General features: G+C 43.4%; 1 protein-coding gene across 4 annotated transcripts in view; it reads left to right on the top strand.

Moving 5' to 3' along the window:
- Positions 1 to 21,328, top strand: part of NOTCH2 (notch receptor 2) — a 91,122-nt gene that overhangs the window by 17,839 nt on the left and 51,955 nt on the right. For all 4 annotated transcript variants that reach the window (XR_012588615.1, XM_074596889.1, XM_074596890.1 and 1 more), the window contains exons 3-5: positions 3,153 to 3,412; positions 4,084 to 4,419; positions 11,625 to 11,747. Coding sequence is in view for 3 of the 4 variants with exons in the window: in XM_074596889.1 (XP_074452990.1) it covers positions 3,153 to 3,412; positions 4,084 to 4,419; positions 11,625 to 11,747 (719 nt within the window). In the remaining variant the exon portion in view is untranslated. The remainder of the gene's footprint in view (positions 1 to 3,152; positions 3,413 to 4,083; positions 4,420 to 11,624; positions 11,748 to 21,328) is intronic.

Below are 21,328 nucleotides of genomic sequence, written 5' to 3'. Positions count from 1 at the left end.
TGTGAAGTTCTGGCTTGTTGCTCGCTCTCTCATGACAAAGAGAACTACAAGCGCGTGGCCTGTGTCGGCTGCACTTAGTCTGAGGAGCTTGGTGTACTGCTGACCCTGAGGACAGCCGAGCTGCCCAAACCTCCCCATCACTGGTGCTGGTGAACCCAGAAGAAATCCCTATAACGCAATCTCATAAGCCTTTTGGGACTGAAGCTCAATTTGACTTTACACATTCGTCAGCTGCATGTAGATGTCCAGAAACATGATTTAATTGCGGTTATCCAGACGGTCCCTGAGCAGAGCTAGCCAGTGCACCGTGTGCAGGCTTGACTGCCGTGGGAGTCGAGCAGTGCTCCAGCTCCTGGCACAGCCGTCTTCGCTGGGTGCCAGATCCCTGTGTGATCGAGCGCCTACAGAGCCGTGCTGTAGCCCGCTGGCGTTTGGACTCATTTCTAACCCGTATCGAGGAGGGATTTGGGATGTTAAAGGAAGCCTGTAGAAGTGCCGTGGTGGAAGCCTCGAATACCCAAAGACTTGCCTCTGGTGTGATATGGCAGCAGCTCATGCTGACTAACAGCCTTCGGCTGTTATACCCGGGATGGCACAAGAAGCAGAGGATATTCTGCAAATGATACTGTCTCAGGATTTGCTTTCTATAACTTTATTAATCCTGCCTTGCCCTTCAAAAAACCCCTCTTCTTTCATGTCTGTTCTTGGGTACGAAGTTGAAAGTATTAAGGTACGGTGAAAGGAGCCTAATTTGGGTGTGGGGAATGGTAAATTACGATTATGCACATCTATTATGTGACTTTCCTGCTTTAGACATAGGGCTAAAGCTATTTAATAAATTTTAACATGAGAAAAAACAGTTGTGGTCATCTAGTAATGACCCCTTGCGTAACTCGGATAATAACCTCTGTGAATAGCTGTGTTTGAACTAGCGTGCATACTCTTTCCGAAGCAACCAATCCTGGTGTTCTTTTAAACAAGCTTGAGTGATGGAGAAATTCCACTGCGACCTTAAATGCATCGTTCCAGTTGTTTCTCTCCACTGCTGAGAGACTGCATATAAGTCTGTGTCTGAAGATAAAGATATTACCCTATTTCTGAGTTGAATTTATCTAGCTTAAACTTCTGGCTGCTTAGTTCTGTTATCCCTGTACCTTCCAGATTGGGAATTATTGTTAAATCTGAGTTTCTTTACGGGTACTTGAAGCTTTTGATTAACTGTCTCCTTCTCTTTTCCCTTTGATAAATAGATGGTGCTGTCTGAGCTTTACATTGCATCAAGAGTTTTCTGTTACTTATTACTGTTGGCTTCTTTGAATTCATTTCAGCTCTTCCCTCTTAAAGAGCAGACACCAGAACCGATGTGATGGTTGTGCCATGCAAGTAGCAGGTGTAGCATAACCTCATTTACTTCTGCTTGGTATTTGTTGTTTGTACAACTAAAGTATTCCTGGCCAAACTGTCATGCTAGGAATTTGCCTTCAGCTGACTGTTAGGAACTGCCAGAGCAAGTCCATCTTTCCCAGATCAGTCGCCTGTTTTGGGGAGGATGCTGTGTATGGTTGTTTTTTTTTCCTAGATGTATGACTTTACGGTGCTAAAGTGCACTTTGCGTCCTGACTGCTTCGTTAAGCAGTTTGTGTTACTACTCTCTATGGAGAACTTTTCTTCTCTCTCACCTCTGTGTTTGATCATCGCTGATGTTTTCCGTTGTTATTCACTGATAGAAGTGTTGAATAGCATAGGAACAAAGGCAGATCCCTGTAGTATTCTGTTTAAAACAGAGCTTCATAACCATTCTTTGATTTTAAACTGAATTTTAAGGCCTATCCAGTTAGTTAGGTGGGATTTTTTTTTTTGTTTGTTTTATTGTTTAATCTACCGTATACTTCTAAATGCATAAGGAAAAGGCAGTCTCCTTACTGTTACGTTCTTGTCTGGAGGCTAGAGACTTTGTGTATTTCTTGCAATGGGAATCTCCTCCCTTTAGATTTGAGTGCGTCATTGATTTAGTACTTGCATCTATCCTGTTCTGGACCACTGCATATCTAACGTTCACCTCGGAGATTTTTTTGCTGTGAAATACATATTCTCTCAGGCTGCATATATCTTGGGTTAATTACCAGTTAAAGCATGCAGCTGTGCATTACAGGGAAAAAAAACCTGCAAGTGGACAGTCCTGTTCTGTATGTTAGGTGTTATTTTTATCTAGTATATACTCTTGCAGTTTTCTGAAAGAAAGCAAATACCTGAAAGAAGCAAAGGGAACCGTGGGGTCTGCAGGCTTGCATGCCCACGTCCTGTATTGCTGGAAGCTAAATGGAAAATCCGTAGTACAAAGGCCGTTTAAAAGATGGATTACAGCTGACAAGTGTTGTCAGGCTGTATTGACATAAGTTTAGGTTAGAGAGAAATAACTGCAATTATTCCACAAGCGCAGATCTTTGTATAAAATATTACCCTCATTGTAGATAGTGTGTGTGTGTATTCATTTTTTCTGTGGGAGACAGAGGAACAATGACCTTGTCGTTAGGGTGCTGGCCAGGGGCGTGGGAGACCTGACTTCAGCTGAGCGCAGGCTGCAGCATGTTGCAGTCCCAGATGCACTTATCAACATGAGGATAACAGTATATTCCTGTCTCATGGGAGTCTTCTGGAGAAAGATCCTTTCAGATGCGCCATTTGTACAAGGTTTATAAATATTTTGGAAGATGGATAATACCTGGTGTTTGTTCCTGAAACAGTTGCCTTCCTGCTGATAAAGGATGCTTGTTAGAATGGGAGTAGGTGCAAGGAATTAATTGTTACTCAGCAGTTCTTTAACGCTTAGGCTTTTACTGAAGTTTTGAAAGGAAGTGCAAGAAGTTGTTCCTACATTTCATATAACTCCGTTTGTATGCAGTATTTTATTTATTTATTTTGTAATAAGCGATTTCACAATATGAACTGAAGTTTTCAGTGGCCTCATTTGGGACAATCCCAGAGGAAGGCCCTGTTACATCCATGACGTTACTGTTTAGGACTGTTAGTGTTACCACTAATTATGGCAAATTCCAAGACTCGGGGTGGTGATGGGACTTCATTTCGGGTATCTTCCCAGAACAGCAAGACTTCAGGTGAATGTGGCGCAAATAATTTCTTCTCTGTTGCAGGTGTCGAGAAGGCTTTCTTGGAGACTACTGTCAGTACAGAAACCCTTGTGAAAGCAATACCTGTAAGAACGGGGGAACTTGTGAAACTACGTCTCTGATAGGAAAGGCTACCTGCAAATGTGCTCCAGGGTTCACGGGAGAGGAATGTCAATATTCCGAATCGCACCTCTGCTACGTGTCCCAGCCCTGCCTGAATGGAGGAACTTGTCATCCCCACAGCCAGGAAACCTACGAGTGTGTCTGTCCTCCAGGTTACACAGGTGAGGTTCTGCCTTTGTACCTCCGGATTCTCTCCTTTGTGAATTACTTGAGCCTGGAATGTTCTGGGGCAGTCATAATACGCTGTCAAATTTACTAGCTCCAGCACAGGAAATGAAAAGAAGCCAAAATGACTTCATGACCAAAAAAAGCAAAGGGGGGGTAGGGAATCGAACTCCCTAGCCTTTACACGTAAGCAGAAAGACATTTAGATCTTGTGGGGTTGCCCACATGGGAAAACTGACTGCAGAAGCTACTGAGTGGCTGCTGCACTTTGAGTTCAGAGTCTACCTTCTAGAAAAAAACGAAGTAAACTTGGCCAGCAAAATCTTTCTATGGGAAAAGTATAATTGGGTGCCTGAGGAGAAGCGTGGAAACTCGCTGCTTTTATTCTTGAAGGGGACACAGAAGACGAGTGACTGTCAGTGTGTAGTATGATTTCAGTTCATGGGTTATTTCTATAAATCACAACATTCTGTATCTTGCTGCTACCCTGTAAATAAAATGACTTTGTAGTGTAACCAGCAAATTGATAATACTGTAAAATGCAGACATAAGTTTTCCTGTAATAATTTTAAGGTTTACTACAATGATTATTTTGAGGTAGTGTGAAGGCAACACTATTTTCCATAGAAGTAACTTCTTAACGGAGTGCTCTGTCCTCATCCTACAGGAAAGGATTGCCAGTGGATTGATGCCTGTACATCTCAACCTTGTGCCAATGGAAGTACATGTACTGTATCTGGAAATAAGTTCTCCTGCATCTGTCTGTCTGGCTACACTGGCCAGAAGTGTGAGATAGATGTGAATGAATGTGCCACACCAGGCCTTTGTCAACACGGTGGGACTTGTGTCAATTTGCCCGGTTCGTACCGATGTCAGTGCAAGCCAGGCTATACAGGGCATCGCTGCGAGAGCGTGTATGTGCCGTGTTCACCATCGCCCTGTATGAATGGAGGAACTTGTCATCAAACAAGTGACTTCACCTTCGAGTGCAACTGCCTGCCAGGTAAATGATGCTTCTTCAAAGTGCTTGGTTTCGTAGTCTTGTCGCTGTATTCCTGTCTCTGTTCTTATGAAAGTTTCTCTTGGAGTTTCTGTGTGATGTTCGTGTAATGTAAGGTTGACTGGAGAAATCCTCAGCAAGGCAGGAAGCTCTGCTGGGATATTAATGTCTGAGTGTCAGGATTTCATCATATGGAAGGGAATAAAAGGGAAGAAGGCTAGAAATGATAGATTTCTTTAGAATCCAGTCAGTGGCAGAGAATCAAGTAGGTTAAGAACGATGAGGTAAACTCAAGGAGATTAAGGTGTTACACTCCAAATGGGCATTAGGAGGTGAAATTCTATGAACATAAACCTCTACAAATACATAGTTTTGGGTCAGTAAAGGCCACAGTCAGTTTCAGTCTTTGAAGATGAACACGTGTCTATTTCCTTAGTCTTTACACCTAAAGCATACTAGATCCTATTCCCTTCCGTTTTCTCCTCCAGTTCCTCCAAATCTTATGAGATGCCATTTCCAACTCACCACACCCTTTTTGTCCTGTAATACCTCTGGATAAATTATGCTTGCTTGTTTTCTGATGCTCTTGGCTGCCCTGAGTTCATCCACAGCAGGGGTGACGTGCTTACTCGGGATCCTGGGCTGTCTTGGTTTTGTGTGTCAAGCTGAGCTCCAATCACCAAGGCACCCATCCCTGCAAATGACCATATGTCACCTGGTTGGGACCCTAGTGGTCTCATCCTGTCCTGTTCTTCCCCATCCCCTTGTTATACCGACCATAGGGCAGTACTAGTTGTCTTTGCATATCAGGATGGTTTTGGTTTTTTTTAGGCTGATATTTTTTTTTCACTAGCTCAGTCCATGGGAAACTGATTGTTTGGAAATGCTTTTGACTAGACTTCCTACTTAAGTGTATTGCAGTTTGGCACATGAACACTTGGTGTGTGGTAATCTGGAAAAGTAAACTCTCCTCCCTTAAGCATTTCTCTGTTGTTATTTATGTGAAAGATGTGGCTGCCATATACTGTTTAGGCTGAAAGTAGGGTGACTGCGTTCTCATGAGGATCATCTGGAGTCGCAGGTATGTGTGGAAAGAGCATTTAGAACTTAACTTCTGAAAAATACTCTTTTTTTGGAGACTTTTGTCTTGCGGTGTTGGCTCAAATGACCTTAAATGTACATTGCCAACCTTAGCAAGTGCCTGCACAACAAGGTTGTCTGAGCAAGCATGTGACTTTGAAGAATTTAGGAAAGTCGATCTTAAAATAGATGGATGTATCATCTTTATTTTTGTGTGAAAGCAACCGTTTCTAACTCTGCTTGAAGAAACAGTGCTTGAACATACAGCATCTTTGAAAATGCTGTCTCTTAACTAACAGTTGTTCTCAGGGAATTTATTGCTTTTCTGCTTTGCATCTTTTTAAAGTGAAGTTGCAAACTAAGTATCTCTGGATTAACAGGCTCGATCAGAAATTCAGAGTTTTCTTAAAGTCAGATCTGTTTAGCCAGTTCAAGGAGTTTAAGATCTCGTGCAGAAACAGTGTGGTGGGGAGAAGGGGAGAAGAAGATGAAGTTTGAAGGACTTGATCCTGTAAAGCTGATAAGACAGTTTGCTTTCGTAATTCTCTTACGGGGGCACGAGACTGGGTAGGAGCACATTTTCCCTTAGACAAGCATGTGGGCTGGCTAAACTGTGGTCAGGAAATGAAAATGAGATTACTATAGCAACAGTTACACACCCACACTGCTCACACACGTTTTTGGATTATTAGCTGCTTTTTTGGACCTATTACACAACGCGTATAGTGGGGGTGAGTTAATGCGGCTTTGAGAGCCTTCACTTCTGTATTTCCTGTATTTGTTGAAGTTGGTCATGTTGTTTTGCTAGCTTGATTTAAAAAAAAAACAACAAACAAACAAAACCAAACAAAGCTAGTCATTTGAAAAACAGCAAAAAAAGGGAGAGGTTGAAGGGGCCAAAATGCTTACATTGAACTCTTTGATAAAGGCAAGGCACCCAGCCATTTCTTCAGCCTTAGTGAAGGCGAAAATTCGGAAGTGTTGGAAAAGGTTCTGTCTGGGAAGGAAAGGTCAACAGAAAGAGAAGAGAAATGGTGGCCTGTCACGCCCGGGGAGGATGTGAACGAGGCCTGCTCATCTGGAAGAGAGTGCCAAGGTTATGGACTAGAAATTCCTCTTTAGATTCCCTCTCTCAATTGGAGCGATGCCGATGATATTGTGACTATAAATGGAATTGCTCTAGCCGTTCCTTGTGGACTGCCTTAAGATGTTCCCATTGCTCAGCGTTATGGCCGTAGAGGCAGGAGGCAGTTACATCTTGAACTGCTGGAACGGTTTTTGATGTGACTTTTGCATCTTGTGACCTGAGAAACTGCTTTGAAGAAACTGATTGTGTCCAAACAGCAATTTAGGCATAATTAGGTTGCCCCTGGACTGACCCTGGAGTGGGTTCTTTTTTCCTGTAGGTGTTCTCATTTTAGCTTTTAAGTGAATTCCATCTTCTGCAAATACAGATACATTAGAATAAGAGCTTGAAAACATGGGGAAAAAAACCCTACAACCTGGAGTTATGTGTCCCATCAGCTTTTTCTACGTTAATACAAGTGCTGTTTACATACAGTGTAGTCAAGCTGCTATTTTAAACTCTCAGGTTCTCATTTCACTTGTGGATTTACACAAACAAATCTTGCGTTAGGTAATTCATGAAGTCATGCGTGTTAGAAGTCAGCATTTGGTGGCAAGTGTAAGCAAAGAGTTGTATACACTGTCAGTATTACATCTATATAAAAGATAACTACTTATTTTCTAGCCATCTGGTGTAATCATTTTTCCTCCGGGCTTTGTTGATTTAGGTAAAAACAAGATTGTAGACAAGTCAGCATGTTAGGTCAATCAGAGCAGAGAGTCATAGTAAAAAAAAAAAAAAAAATAAAACTTCTGTGAAAGAGACTTAACCTGAAGCATTAGCAACTCCTTCAAAGACATAAGAATGAGCTCGTAGCTATAAATATTTGACAAAAAAGGAGTTCATTTGGCATCTAACCTTTAATGGAATGTTAAAACAAGTCAATAGAGGAAGTTCTTAGCTGGGAAAGTGATTATTCATTGTTATCCATCAAAATAATTACCCATTAACTAAGATAAGGACCCTAGGGAATTCCAAGGGCTTGTTCAGGAAACGATCTGTCAGGCCGGAGCAGGCTGTTTATGAGAGCTGGAACACTTCCTGGGAAGAGGAAGTAACCTCACGCCGGTTTGTAGCGGAGCATCAGGAGCGGGGTCCGGCAGCCCTCCTGAATTTCCTGCGGCAGGGAGGACCTCCCGCCTGTGGGGATCTGGAGGTGAGCCGCATCCTGTGGGGTGTGAGGCTCCGTGTGGCGGCGGTCTCGGGGTGCCAGGTGGCCTTGTGTGCCCCTCTGCCCTGGGTGAGCCGCCTCCTTACCTGGAGTAGCCCATCTCATCTTTATTTCAAGAAGCTGAGCTGTTGGAGTTGCATGCAGGCAACTGCTGTTGGGCACCTGCTCTGCAGAACCTTACTTCTGTGTTAAAATGACGCAGGTCAGTTTTATCACTCTGTCAAGATCCCTAATTTCTTGCCAGCAGGCCCTAAATCTGGCATTAACTTGACATTTTTGTTCAGGTATAATTTCTTATCCCCACGATTAATTGGCCCTGCAGAAAATCCAAGGTGTAATTGAAATGAGGCTAAGGATTAAGATTTGGAGGGAGTTGATTGTAGTGCTCTGGAATGGGGTGGAGGCTTCAGATGACATAGGAGTAAAGTTATCTGCTCGTATCCGTCTGCCTACGAGAGGAGGAACAACATGCTGTTAGCAGTGGGAACGCTTTTCCCCTTGAGGTTCTCATTCCTTAGTTTGCTGTGCTTGGAGATACGGAGCAAAAGTCAGGATATGTATTGCACACTGTCCTCTTGGAGGGGGAAAGCAAAGGACAACATGTGAAGTCCCAGCACAGGGGGGAACAGGAAACAGTGTCAGGTGTCCAAATATGCGAACCCTTTGGCTTTCTGGAAAAGAGTCGGGTTATGCAACTGCAAAATGTGATCCTGGGACCCGGCTTAAGAAAAGTTCACATCTCTCACAGCAGCTTCATGCTTGTCGTGCTCAGACGTAGGTGCGTTGGCCCAAACAGCCATGTCTCTAAAGGACTGGTTTTACCGATGAAACCTAAACTTCTCTAGGACAGTGTTATTTACCAATTAAGCAGGTCACAATATTGCGGTGTAAGTTCAACTTGAAGAGGACGCTAAAATCATGCCTTTACAGCTTTTTAGATGGTCTGAAACTAAGCCAAAAGTTGTTCTTCGGCGTAAGACAAATTTAAAGGGAATTTGGGAGTTGGGAAGTTACCAAAAAGGAAACTTGTGTTTTCTTCAGCTGTGCGCTCAAAATAGTGTCGTCTTCACTGTTTCAACCCTTCCCGATTCCCTTTCCCTTGGAGATACGTTTTGACTGAGCACACTTGGCTCAGTGTCATTTCTCTTGAACCTTTTACTACATTGCTTTTTTTTTTTTTTGTAAGCTCTTTTTTAATTTCTGTTCTGCTGTCACCAGTGGTATCCTCCAGCTTTTAGTGTGGGATTAATGGTTTTCTACATTTGCATGAGGTGCTTGAGGACCCAGCTCTTAGATGGCAGGCGATATAGCTGGTTAAAATGAGAACATGTGCAGTGGTGTGGTGCCTTCCATGCTTTATTATTACTCAAAATTATTGGGCCACTTTAAATTTGTGTGCAGTACAGTAAGATAGTTTTAAATAAATGCTTGCCTTCAGGAATTTCTTTCTTAGAAAGTAGGCTAGGTGTTCATATTGTCCGAGCTGAAAGGATAGGAACTTAAACTTCTTGAGTTTGTGGTTCTGCGTGCATTTCCATGCTGATCACATTGCTGGCATGAGTGGAATTTGTAGTCAGTGGAACGATCCTCCTCAAGCTGAAAAGCAAGCTGATAGGACACCCCTCTGTTTTACAGCTGACCCTTTGGGCATGCCCTGTAACTTTATATGGTTTTAAATGTAGAGATCTGATACTGATTGTATTCCTTGGTAGTTATTCCTCAGCACCTTTTGCCAGGAAGGCACTGATGTGATGATTAGGGTTCAGACTAACCATGGTATATTTCTTCTTCAGTTTAACCTTCTCTATGGCCATGAAATTTGCAGGATCTGGGGTGGTAGTGGGAAGGGCTTTGAAGGGAGAGGGTAATAATGCCGGTCTCTTTTTTTTTATCTTGAGCGTTCTTCCTTGATGGAAGATGGATGCTAATGCACTTGATATAGCTTGGCAATAGCACTCCTTGTCGCTTCTGTGCTGGTGGATGAGAAGCTCAACATGAGCCAGCAATGTGCGCTTGCAGTCCAGAAAGTCAACAGCATCCTGGGCAGCATCAAAAGAAGTGTGGTCAGCAGGTGGAGGGAGGTGGTTCTGCCCCTCTGCTCCACTCTGGTGAGACCCCACCTGGAGCATTGTGTCCAGCTCTGGAGTCCTCAGCACAAGAAGGACATGGAGCTGTTGGAACAGGACCAGAGAAGGGCTGTAAAGATGCTCAGAGGGCTGGAGCCCCTCTGCTGTGAGGACAGGCTGAGAGAGTTGGGGCTGTAAACAGCCTGGAGAAGAGAAGGCTCCGGGGAGACCTTAGAGCCCCTTCCAGTACCTGAAGGGGGCTACAGGAAGGATGGGGAGGGACTCTTTATCAGGGAGTGGAGCAACAGGACAAGGGGTAACGGTTTTAAACTGAAAGAGGGGAGATTTAGATTGGATATTAGGAAGAAATTCTTTACTGTGAGGGTGGTGGGGCACTGGAACAGGTTGCCCAGAGAAGCTGTGGCTGCCCCATCCCTGGAGGTGTTCAAGGCCAGGCTGGATGGGGCTTTGAGCAGCCTGGTCTGGTGGGAGGTGTCCCTGCCCAGGGCAGGGGGGTGGAACTGGGTGATCTTTAAGGTCCCTTCCAGCCCAAACCATTCTGTAATTCTGACTCTCATCTGTAGTATCGGAGAAGTTCAAGAGGTGGGAATGCACGCAAATCATTCCAAGTCTCTTGAGAGCAGTGGTAGTCTGGAGAAGCCGCTTCAGAGCTTTACAGTCTCAGTCTCATCTGCCACCCAGCATGATCTGCGTTGGACCAGATGTTGCTTAGAGGGTCTGTGTGACTTGATACAGATGTTATGGAAGTGTCTGGAACAGGGCATCAAAAGTAGAGGGGTTAAAGCATAACTTTGAATGAGAGGACTGTGTCATGTTAATATTACATTCCAAAGCAGTGAAGAGGCAGAGCTGATGTTTTAAATTAACGCGTGTGTGCTGGAATCATTTACTTCATCCACATTTGCATGCATCCACTTGTGCTTTTTAATAAATAGCTCTCTCATCCAGCAGAAATGGCAGGTTTATTTAATGAAGCATGGACTAAATCAGCAGGGGAAATTGAGGGGAAGATGGATCACAGACGATTCCTTTCCCTATAATGTCCCCACTTCTCCTTATTTGAAAGGAGAGGGAGATGTAGCAAGAATATTTTGCCAGCGTGGCTACGTTCATTAGGAGCCTTGATTTTTCATTGAGGAAGGGTGTCTGGTTTCTTCTCCTTTTCAATCAGGGCTTAGCGTATAAGCATTGCTTGGGTGGTGGCTGATTTGTTGATTGACTGACTTGTTCTAACAATGAAGAGGGCCAAATCAGGAATTTAGAAGCTCATTTTCAAAGCATAGAGAAGATCTTTCTTCGAAGTGGTGAAGGCATACGAGGTATTCGTTAAGTGAACACCAGGTGCTTTTTTTTTTTTTTTGCCATGGTAAAAGCTTGGGTGGTGCTTGATGGGCAGTGAGGAGTTTACCTCACAGTAAACTAAATCTTGTAGTCTTCACTTTGTTTGCGTTGAATGACAGTGCTTATTAGTCACTTAAAGAAAAAATACTCTTGTCTTTTTGGTGGTGAAAATGTATTTGGCTATCTACCCACGTTAGTGGTGTTCTAATGTGACCTGCATGCTATCAGCAAAGGCATTCAACGAAGCGTCCGGTCAGCGTTGCTACATTGAGGTTCATCAGGATTAGGTTAACAGGGCGAGTGTTTAAGGAAAAAAGAAAGGGGGGAAGCTGCATGAAGGCTGAATTCCCTTCAAAAGAGGCTGGAAGCCCGTTTCAGTCTGCTGTGTTTCTGCTTTGTCCAGGTTTCGAGGGAAGCGTCTGTGGGCACAATGTTGACGACTGCCCGAATCACAACTGCCAAAATGGGGGTATCTGTGTGGACGGTGTGAACACGTACAACTGCCGCTGCCCACCGCAATGGACAGGTACGTACTATGGAAAACGCTCCTATGCGGGCTGAGCACACTTTACGGGAACGAAATGCAGGACTTATGGCCTTCACCCAGCGTACAGCTTGAGTTGCGTATGGCTGAATGCAGCTCACATCTGTGCCTCGTTCTGCAGTCTGGGGGGCAGATGTCCATGGAGCTCTTAGAAGATCGTTTGCATCAAAGCCAGAGCAATGCAGGGCAATTTCCCGTTGTACCAGGCGGCATTCCAGGCTTGTGTACGCATGGGTTTGGCAGACAGGTACCATGATTCTTGAGCCGCAATTCAGTGCAACTATTAGAGCTGCGCTTCTGCTTGTATAGATTACTTTTTAAGAGGGTATGTGTTTTGCAAAAGTACGAAGTGTGGCTTTGCTGGCACAGACGTGTGCATTAACGGTGCTTTGCTGATACATTTGGGTATTTTTAATCGGGCGTAACGATCCTCACATAGATAACAGCAATGCTGCTGAAGAGCACTGCAAATCTGAAAGAAGGCACGGGTGGGAGAAAGGGAGGGAAGAGAAGAAGCGTATGTATGGGAAGCTTATGTTTTTGCTGCTATTATTTTCCTGCTGTGACTGATTTTTATCTGGAGTTCTCTGACTAGCAAAGCTACTTTTGCTTCATAAATGAGTCTGCTTGAATCTGTAGCGGGGAAAAAGTGCGAATTTCAAGAAAATGTTCTGCGTGATGTAAGGAAGCAGCTTACAGGAAATTCGGTGTCATCTTTAGTCACAAAATGTCTCCATACCTCAAAAATAAACAAATACCTCCGGTCTGGGGGTTGGTTTTTTTTTTTTGAGTCATACTAGTCATTCTTAGCTGGCATACTTTTTCAGTTGAGTATAGTTTTGCCCTTCTTTCAAAATCATAGGTAAAAAAAGCCCTAAAACTGGAAAGCTGAGGTATGGACTCAATTTACATTTTTCCTTTCATAAAGTAAATTGGGATACTTGTTTTGGAACTGAGCTTGAACTAGTTCCTCAGCTTCTGAAGGACGACATTTTTCACTGTATCTAAAAAGTATTTTGTTTGAAACCAGAACATCTGTAATGATTGGTAGTTCAGACGAATTTACTGTGAGGACTTTGACTGCTAGAGACCAGAGGTTTCATGTTGTTCTAGCTTTTTTTTCCCTCAGAGAGCATCATTCTCACTATAAACTAGTTGTCATTAACCGCAAAGGAGGCTGCTTAGTTAAGAACCCTCATTAACTTAAAAAATTATATATTCTTAAATGAAGTTAAAACCACATAAGAGTGAAATGCACCACTGCTTGCATAGCTCATTGAAACTAGAAATAAATAGGAGAAAATGAGGCGTCCCCTTAATGAGCAAGTTCTTCTCAACTGCTTCTCTGTCTAAACATCCTTAAAGCCTGCAGAAAGTGAAACCTGCAAAGGAAAACACGGAGAGCTTGGATGTGGAGCCAACAACCCTTCAGTGATCCCTAAAATCTTGCTCCACGCCACAGAAATTATAAACCTTGTTATGGCTTCTAGCGTCTGTCAGTAGTAAATTAATCTCGGGCTTCTTCCTGAAGCATAGGGGATATGATGGATCATGAGTATGTACAGCATGAGTTTATAAGGGATTATTTTGCTTCGTAGAGGCATCATAAATTTAGTTTTGGCTTACAGGACTTGGGTGGATGGCTGCTGTCAGCTCACCTGGAAGAGGCCTTGGTGGTGATGGGTTGTGATGCTGTCTGGTTTTGTGGTAGATTGTCTCTCTGATTAACCGCTGAAGTTCTTTGCGATGCAGTTGTGGTGGTTCCCTCTCTGAACCTCTTATGGGCTCTGACTAGTATTGCGGAAAAATTGTTAAGGCCCGTGTTGTGGCCCAATATTGTGCCATCTTACTTCTGTGTGCCCAGTCCCTCAGGGAAACCTTGTGTGCAGGAAGGATGTTTACCTCCTGTGAAAACCTGGAAAGAGAGAAGGACTCCCCAAGCCTTGTGTTTCCCCGGCTTTCTAAAACAATTTAATGGAATGGGCTTTCTGAGAATTTCCTTTGTTTATGGTAAAGTTAAGGTTATCGGTGCGGCGGTGGTTTTAGATTGTGGCTTCTCAAGGCCATTGACTTTCTAGACTTCACGAATCAGGTCAGTTTGGAACTAAACCTGGTCTCACCATGTAGGAAACAGCAGCTTGGCTGTTTGAACAATGAATGTTAGAGCCTTGGGAGAACTGAACTGTGTTGTTTAAAATGAATCGTGCCAGCTTTGGTGTTCAGACTGAAACATGAGTAGCTCCAGGATTAGCTATGCAGGTTTGTATTGGTATATGTTTGACGCATGTAGGGCAGTAGCTCTGTGCATCCGCAGGTTACCCCAGCGGTAGCCATTCCTCTGCAGCGTAGCTGCTCATCTGGGTGTCTCTGGAGGCTGAAGGCTCGCAATGGCAATGAAGGGCTGTGTCTGGGGCCTTCTTGTTGCTTTGCTTGAAAGCCCATGCAGTGAAAAGCTCTTGGCCATCGGGCCTTTAAGAATTGATTTATTGTATTGGTAATATTCCTTTCGCCTAATAAATGTGTGTGCCAGTGATGTCCCGTGATGCTCCAAAATCCTGTCCAGCTCCACAGTGAATGCAGCCACATGGCGCAAGTGGACAAACTGTCTTGCAAGTCACCTGAATGCCTCTTGTTCTGATGTGGTCCTGCAGGTCAGCCCGGCAGTGACACCGCTTCGGCATCTCAGTAGCGTTTTCTTCAAAGCAGCGTATTTCTCTGAATGCGTTTCACTCCTTTTCCTGCTCCTTCAACTAGACACCAAGAAGGTGCAGGATAACAGGACACGTCCCGCTTGGAGACATGAGGTGTGATGCTGAGACAGAGCACAAAATAGGGAAGGTAGATGGAGGGCTGCTAGAAGAGTTTGGAGAGAGAGATTACTTTGTTTCCAAGATTTAACTGCAGCTGATGTTGACAGGAGTAAACTACAATAAAGAATTAGTTACTCAGCAATAAGGAAATGTTGTAAAGTGCAGTCCATCCTGTGCACAAACATGGTTTATAACATTGTAAATCATCTCTCAGGTGAGTGGAGAGGGGAGAGCTCAGCAAACAACTCTTTCAGAGTCTCTGATAAATGCTTCTAGCCCAACAGTGCGGAACTGTGAGAGTGAACACTTCAGGAAATCAAAAGCTTCCAGTGAGACCTTGAGGTTAGAGGACACTGTGTGCTGCTTTAAAAAAAAAAAAAAAAAAAAACAAAAAAAACAAAAAAACAAAAAAAACCCCCACACATGCATGTTTGTAAGTAAACATCATCCAAAAACGAAAGGATGTTAAATTTTCTGAAAATACTTAACCATGTAGATGTGCTGTCTTCATAACCATTCTTCTGCAGTCTCTTCTTTCAAATACTTTTCAAGTGATCTTGGAGAGGTTTAAATTGGTCTGTTGGCAGTTTTAGTCTTTATTTAACCTTTGTGCTGTGGATGATGATCTAGCAGGTTTGTTAATATAGTTTGTGCTTCACGGCATAGAGAAACCAGTTCCATTCCTTGCTAGAAAAAAAACATCAAGAAGCTGTACTGCATCTGATGAAGAATAGTTTTGTGTAAAGTAATATTGAAGCGTCCTTTACTGAAACGGAATCTGTCCCAATTCCTTTTGGTAACCATCTGCCTCTTGTAATTCCCTGACAGGTGGTAGGCTGGACTACATAACTATGCATTTTTAAAAAAAAAAAAATTTTTCTGCATGCTTCTAGAATCTAGCTTTTGAGAGACTTGTTTGCTTTTTGTCTGACTTTCCTACTCCTCAAACAGAGCTTGCTGCTTCGTTTTTGTTGAAGTGCGTGCCTTCTCTTTCTCATTTTGCAGCTTTTTCCGGAAAGATAAAATCTTGCCTTTCAGAAACAGTGACGAGAAATTCCTGCTGTCACTAATGTTTTTGTTACCTTCAAAGTTCTCTGATTTCATATGGTTATAATGATTGTCAACCTCATAAATTTGTAACTGGTGAGACAATCTTGGATGTGTTTTGGTGAAACTGACCCAGATCTTTCCTGTTGCTGAATGTTAACTGATTTTTTTTGTTTGTTTGTTTAAGGATGACTTTATCTTGTCCCAGGCTAAATCCTTTGTCAGAACCAGTGTTTGTTGAGTCCTTTCAAGGCACTGTGGTGCAGATGTGTAATGAAGCTCACCTTTTCTTGGAAATGGATCAGCAGGCTTTTGTGAAAGGCTGAAGTCTGTTCCTCTGTGCGTGGCAGCCCAGAAAATTTCACAGAATCATAGAATTGCCCAGGTTGGAAGGGACCTTCCAGATCATTGAGTCCAACCATCAACCTAACTCTGACAAAAACCATCACTAAACCATATCTCTAAGCACTGCGTCTGCCCGGATTTAAATACCTTCAGGGATGGTGCCTCAGCCACTTCCCTGGGCAGCCTAAGTGTGATTTGAGTCAAGATTAGCCAAAAATCCTGGTTAATGTCTGTGCCATGTGAAGACTTGGCTTTATGCTGCTGTTCTGCAGCAGTTAAACCAGCCCGATGGGCTCACTGCGGTCTGAGGAGGAAGGTGTCTTTGTCTTCTCTCCCTGCTCTCAGCCACCCTTCCCCATCCCCTCAGCTGGCTCTGGTATTTGTTGGAGTATGCCGCTTTAACTCACTAATCTAGTAAAAAATCCTGTCCAGCTGCTTTTTTTTTTTTTTTCTTTTCTTCCCCTCCCACCCGCCCCTCGTCTGGGATCAGGAATTAAAATTCACCGAGCGGTCTCATGGGTGAGCGGATGCAGAGGAAGCGATGGCAGGCCAGGGCTGTAAAGTCATGTGGAAGGTTGGGGTGTCCCTGTCCTTCCACAGGACATGGTGAAACCCTCTGAGAATTTAAAGGCCGGTCAGTCATTCCGGGCTAACAATTCGTATAAAGAAACAAGGCTTTGTTTAACATGCACCTGTTTGCTCTGTTGATCTAACCTATACAGCTTTGTGTCAAGAAAGATGACTCGAGAATTTGCGTACTAAAGTGATTAACAATATAGAATTCCATAAATGCTTTTGTTTTTACTGGCTGAGAAGGACTCCTTCTTCGCCGTGGAAAATTTGCAGTGTTTGAGAAGATCATTGTGTATCTGCGTTTGGCTCAGATCGCCTTCCAGGAATGGTGGACAACGGAGATTAAGATTTGTATCCTCCAATGAGTTATGTCCTTTGCACATTTTGCTCCTGAAGTGCTGGATCAGGGGTTGCAGGATGAGTCTCTGGGTTTGGGGGACACGCTATGTCCACGCTCAAGTGGGTTTTGGAAGATCTACATTATACTGCTTCAGTTGCAGGCTTGGCCTTGCTTGCCTCCTTTCATTATTTCTACCCCTGTGGCTGGGAAGGCGAGACTCCCATGGGTAGTTGTATTTATTTAGGCTTTGTTTTCCCCTGAAAAGGGGGCTCTGGTGAACTGTATATTTTAAAATCTAGGAGACCGTTGTCTCAAGGGAAGCACAGTGTGCTAACAGCTGACTCCACCAAATAACTCCGGCATTGGGAGCTAGCTTAAGAAGCAAATGTTTGTCTTGAGCAGAAAAGCTCTTCAGGCAGCAGGGCCGTGCTTTTTAATTAAAATAGCTGTTAGCTTGGTCATATGCTCTTAAACACTAGCACAACGGTTACTTTTTCTGCAGAGCTTTAGGCAGGAATTTTCAAAGGGGGGAGGGGGGAGTTAAAGGGTTCGATTCCTATTTAATTAGAGTAATATTTGCTCCCTACCTTGGTTTTCTTTGAAAATCCCAGCCTTAAACTCTGGGCAGCCGTGACTCTTCTTTGCTAAGAAGGGAGGATAAACATCAAAAGGCTAATGTTTAACATTTTTATGTAAGATTGTATGCTTTGGTATTTTGTCTTTTAAAACTTTCTTTGCCAAATACTGCTTTCCTCAGCTTCTGTATCACAAAGTGTACAGTAAGAAGTCATGCTAACACAGTGTTAAAAAAAAAATACCACCTTGCTCCAGTACTTAGAGGCTTGAAATGTAGAGGAACGAACTGACACTGGGTGACATGGATTATAAATGGTGAAGATGCCAGTCTCCTAAATGACAGAATATGCATCCTTGCTGCTTTCTATAGAGTATTGACGATTACCTGCCAGAGAGCACTGCCAGGGTTGCACTCTTTTCTGGTTCTGGTTGACATGTGTATATATAATGTACGAAGAGCACTCCCTTACCTCTGTATTAACACAGGGAGGCTGGGTCCCTACCTGCTGTAGCAATGGTAGACTTGCTGGTGCCTTTCCAAACGTTATTAAAAAGCATAGTAGCCTCTTTGGTACCGGCTGAGATCCGTCCACACCAAACTTGACAAGTTGGCTGGTGACCTGCTGTCACTACAGTAGTATCTGGAAGAGGCCAAGAGGGATTATGATTCTTTTTCTTCTTTCATGTTTGAACTGGCAGACACAAAGGGAGCAGGGAGCACGTGGCAGCCTCTGGAGCTGGCAGGTCCCAGTTTGAGTGTACAAATGACTTGAAGCATTGTACATAAACAAACTTTATCCTGCATGTTATTTGTTTCTCTTGTGGTACTTGAGTCCAGTGTTGTGCAGAGCAGATTGATTTCAGAGGCATTAAAAGTTAGGCCATCAGCCGGTACTTCATCCAGTATGGATTCTGGAACACCTACCACAACCTCCCGTTCGTTTCGTGCTGCTTTCCTTTTCCCAACAGCAAGCCTGGGTTAGGAGGGAGCCGTAATGAAACTCCTGAGGTGTTAACAGCTGAGCTGACCCAATGACAGAATGACGGCGTCCAATTTAGACCACGCTGCTGCCTCTTCCCTTGTGCCTTTGGTGACTTTCCAGGCCGGGAAATACTTTTTGCGATCCGATGTGCCAAATAATCTCGTTGTGGAGCTGTCTTTTAAGTTTTTGGTACATCTTGCATGTGTTTGGCACTAAAACAAAACAGGCTAGACCACTCTGGTGAGGCTGGCTTGGTGGGCCTGCGCTGGGAGACCAGGCTAATGGGTAGCAGTGGTTTTATCTGCGGCTGACTTCTTTCTGGCAGTTTCGGTCCCTTCCCTTGTACTTAGAATGAGGTGATTTGTCTTTAGATAATTACTCAAGCTATCTCAGCAAGCCATCTTTAGAATATGAAGCTTTTATTGTAAGGTTTGGCTCCAACTGTTAGATTTTTTTGCCTTGCAGATCTTTTCGCTTGTTAGGTATTTTCCGAGAAGAGGTAAAGAGAAGGGCAAAATGGGGAGTAGCTTGGTGATGTGTTATTTCCTTTGGGTTACTCCTCTATCCTACTGCTGTCCCCAGTTATTTCATCTGCCACTGCCATATTGAACCAGCCTCATAAGTACATCCCTAGTAAATTTAGGGGGGTAAATTTAAATGATTTTTGTTCTGTTTATTTGTATTACTGCCTCTAAAGAGCTCTGTCAGGGCTGCCCTCTCTACCCCGAGTCTGAGGGGAGTGATTTAGGGCAGTATTTAATGGATCAGGGCGTGCGTAAGTCTCTTAAAGCCCGGAGTTTTGTATTTGGGGGTTGTAAAATCCCTTGTAAAAGCCCATTAGTTCCACTACATGCTTCCCAGTGTGGTTATGAAATTAAACTCTTTTCTCCACCATATTAGCCTAAAATAAACACAGATGTTTACTTTCCTTGCTACAATTGTTCAAATTGTTCAAATCTTCAATTGTTCAAATTCTATATTAAGCCCTTAAATTTTATGATATCTTGGATGGCATTTGACATTGCCCAAGATAAAGTAGATCTATTAAAAACAAAACCAAAACCCCAACACCTGAGGTTGGGGAATGGCTGCTACTGCTTTCCTGCTCTGTAGTTCTGTCTTTCAAATGGGAGAAAGATGCTCTGGGGGAAGGGGCGCTTTTTTGGGAGCAGTGATGCCTCTCGCCTCTTTAGAAAACTCCTGTAAGGGAATAAATATTTGGCTTCAGGCCTTTTTTTCAGGGGAAACCACTGTAATACTTAACCAGGGAAGACCTTTAGTAAACACGCGTGCAACTGGGGGCACTTTTTGCAGATGTAAAGAGCATAGTCCTTTGAATTCTGTGTGTGCCTGAAGCATCCTTGGAGCTGAAAGCAGCAGTTGTATTCATCGGATTGCTCGCAGGGAGCTGCGGGGATGGCTTTGTCGGAGGGCCTGGAATTTAGATGTGATCTGGACATCAAGCGTGAGGTCCCTTTCTCTCGGTATCACCAGTTTAGTGCTCTGGACGTTCTTGTCTGTATAAAGGTGTTGCCTCTTTCAGAGAAGTTTGAAGTTCTTTGCTTTGTGATATCTTGTGTCAATAAAGCAAATTACATAAATGATCAAATACTTTCTTTTGTACACTTTGCCGTGCGCTGTTATCTTCCCTGCAATAACTGTTGGACTATACTTTTTATCATCTGTCCCTTTGTGGGTAACAATTGCTTTGTAAGTCTCTTATGAAATTGTTCTCTTCTTCGGTCTGTCGGACCCTACCCCTTTTCAGTGTCTGTATTCAGAGGTGGTGGCTTCAATGCTGCAAAATGTATTCCAGGCTCAGGCTACGCCATTGCTATTACACAACGACCACTGTTTGCATTAGTTATTCTTCCTTGTAGTCAAATGTCTTGTCAGCAATGTTTGCTTTGTTGATTAAAGCTGTGATTGAGCAGAGGTCCCCGCTGAACTCTTCCAGGGAAGCTGAAGTCTTTCCCCGAGGAGTGCCTCACCAAAACCACCTGCAACACTCCTGTTTGCCATTGTATCAGGCCTTGTCTGCTGTTGCACTGCCCAGCAACCTCGCTTGGTTGAATCTGTCTGAAATTCCCTGGCTTCCTCTTGGGTAATATAAATATTGTTTTGTTAAAGATATCCCTGCCTACTGTTCATCTCCTTCCAGGCCATTAATTAAACGTTCCAGTACCTCTGTGCGTTCATTAATTGTAACTTAGTTCTTTCAAGGACCCCGGGTAATTCTGTGAGGTAAAGATTAATTGAATGTTTTTTACAAATAGACAGTTCAAAAACATGGGAGCTAAATTATTTTTCAGAAACACCATTTTACTAAAAGACCTGATGGTTCCGTGCAATTTTTCCTTTACTTTTCCATTTGCTGAGGAGACTCATGCAGCAAGTTGAGGAGACTGAGCTTTGACCTGACCGAACAACATGCTTCGGCTTACGCGGTCAACACAGATATTTTCCTTATGTTACAAGAAAGAACCAGACAGAGAAATGTCCTTCCCCAGACAGATGTGGTCTTCCAGCCGGCATCCTGAATATCCACATGGGTGGGTAGAGAGGGGAAGAAACTGCAGGTTCCCTTGCGGTGTGGCACTGCTGATCTTCTGCCACAATTAGATTCAGTCATTTATACAAATACTCTTTCTTATCTCTTAGCCTGTTCTTGCGTCTCGATAAGATGCTGTTCACCTTCTCATTTAGTAGTTCTTTGAAACTTGGAGAAAAAATGTAAACAGTTCTGATGAGCCATGCTTTCCTTAGCTGCACTTGATTGTGTTTAAAAAAAAAGCATGCAATAATCTTTGAAATACTCTGTGAATTAAATTACTCTTTCAGAGAATTTCTGTCTAGATGTGGCTTATAGTTTCCCAGATAGTCCTTTCA

This window comes from Larus michahellis, chromosome 8, assembly GCF_964199755.1.
Source record: "Larus michahellis chromosome 8, bLarMic1.1, whole genome shotgun sequence".
Classification (NCBI taxonomy): Eukaryota; Metazoa; Chordata; class Aves; order Charadriiformes; family Laridae; genus Larus; species Larus michahellis.
The sequence above is the reverse complement of the archived record's forward strand: the minus strand, read 5'-3'. Positions and strand labels throughout refer to the sequence as shown.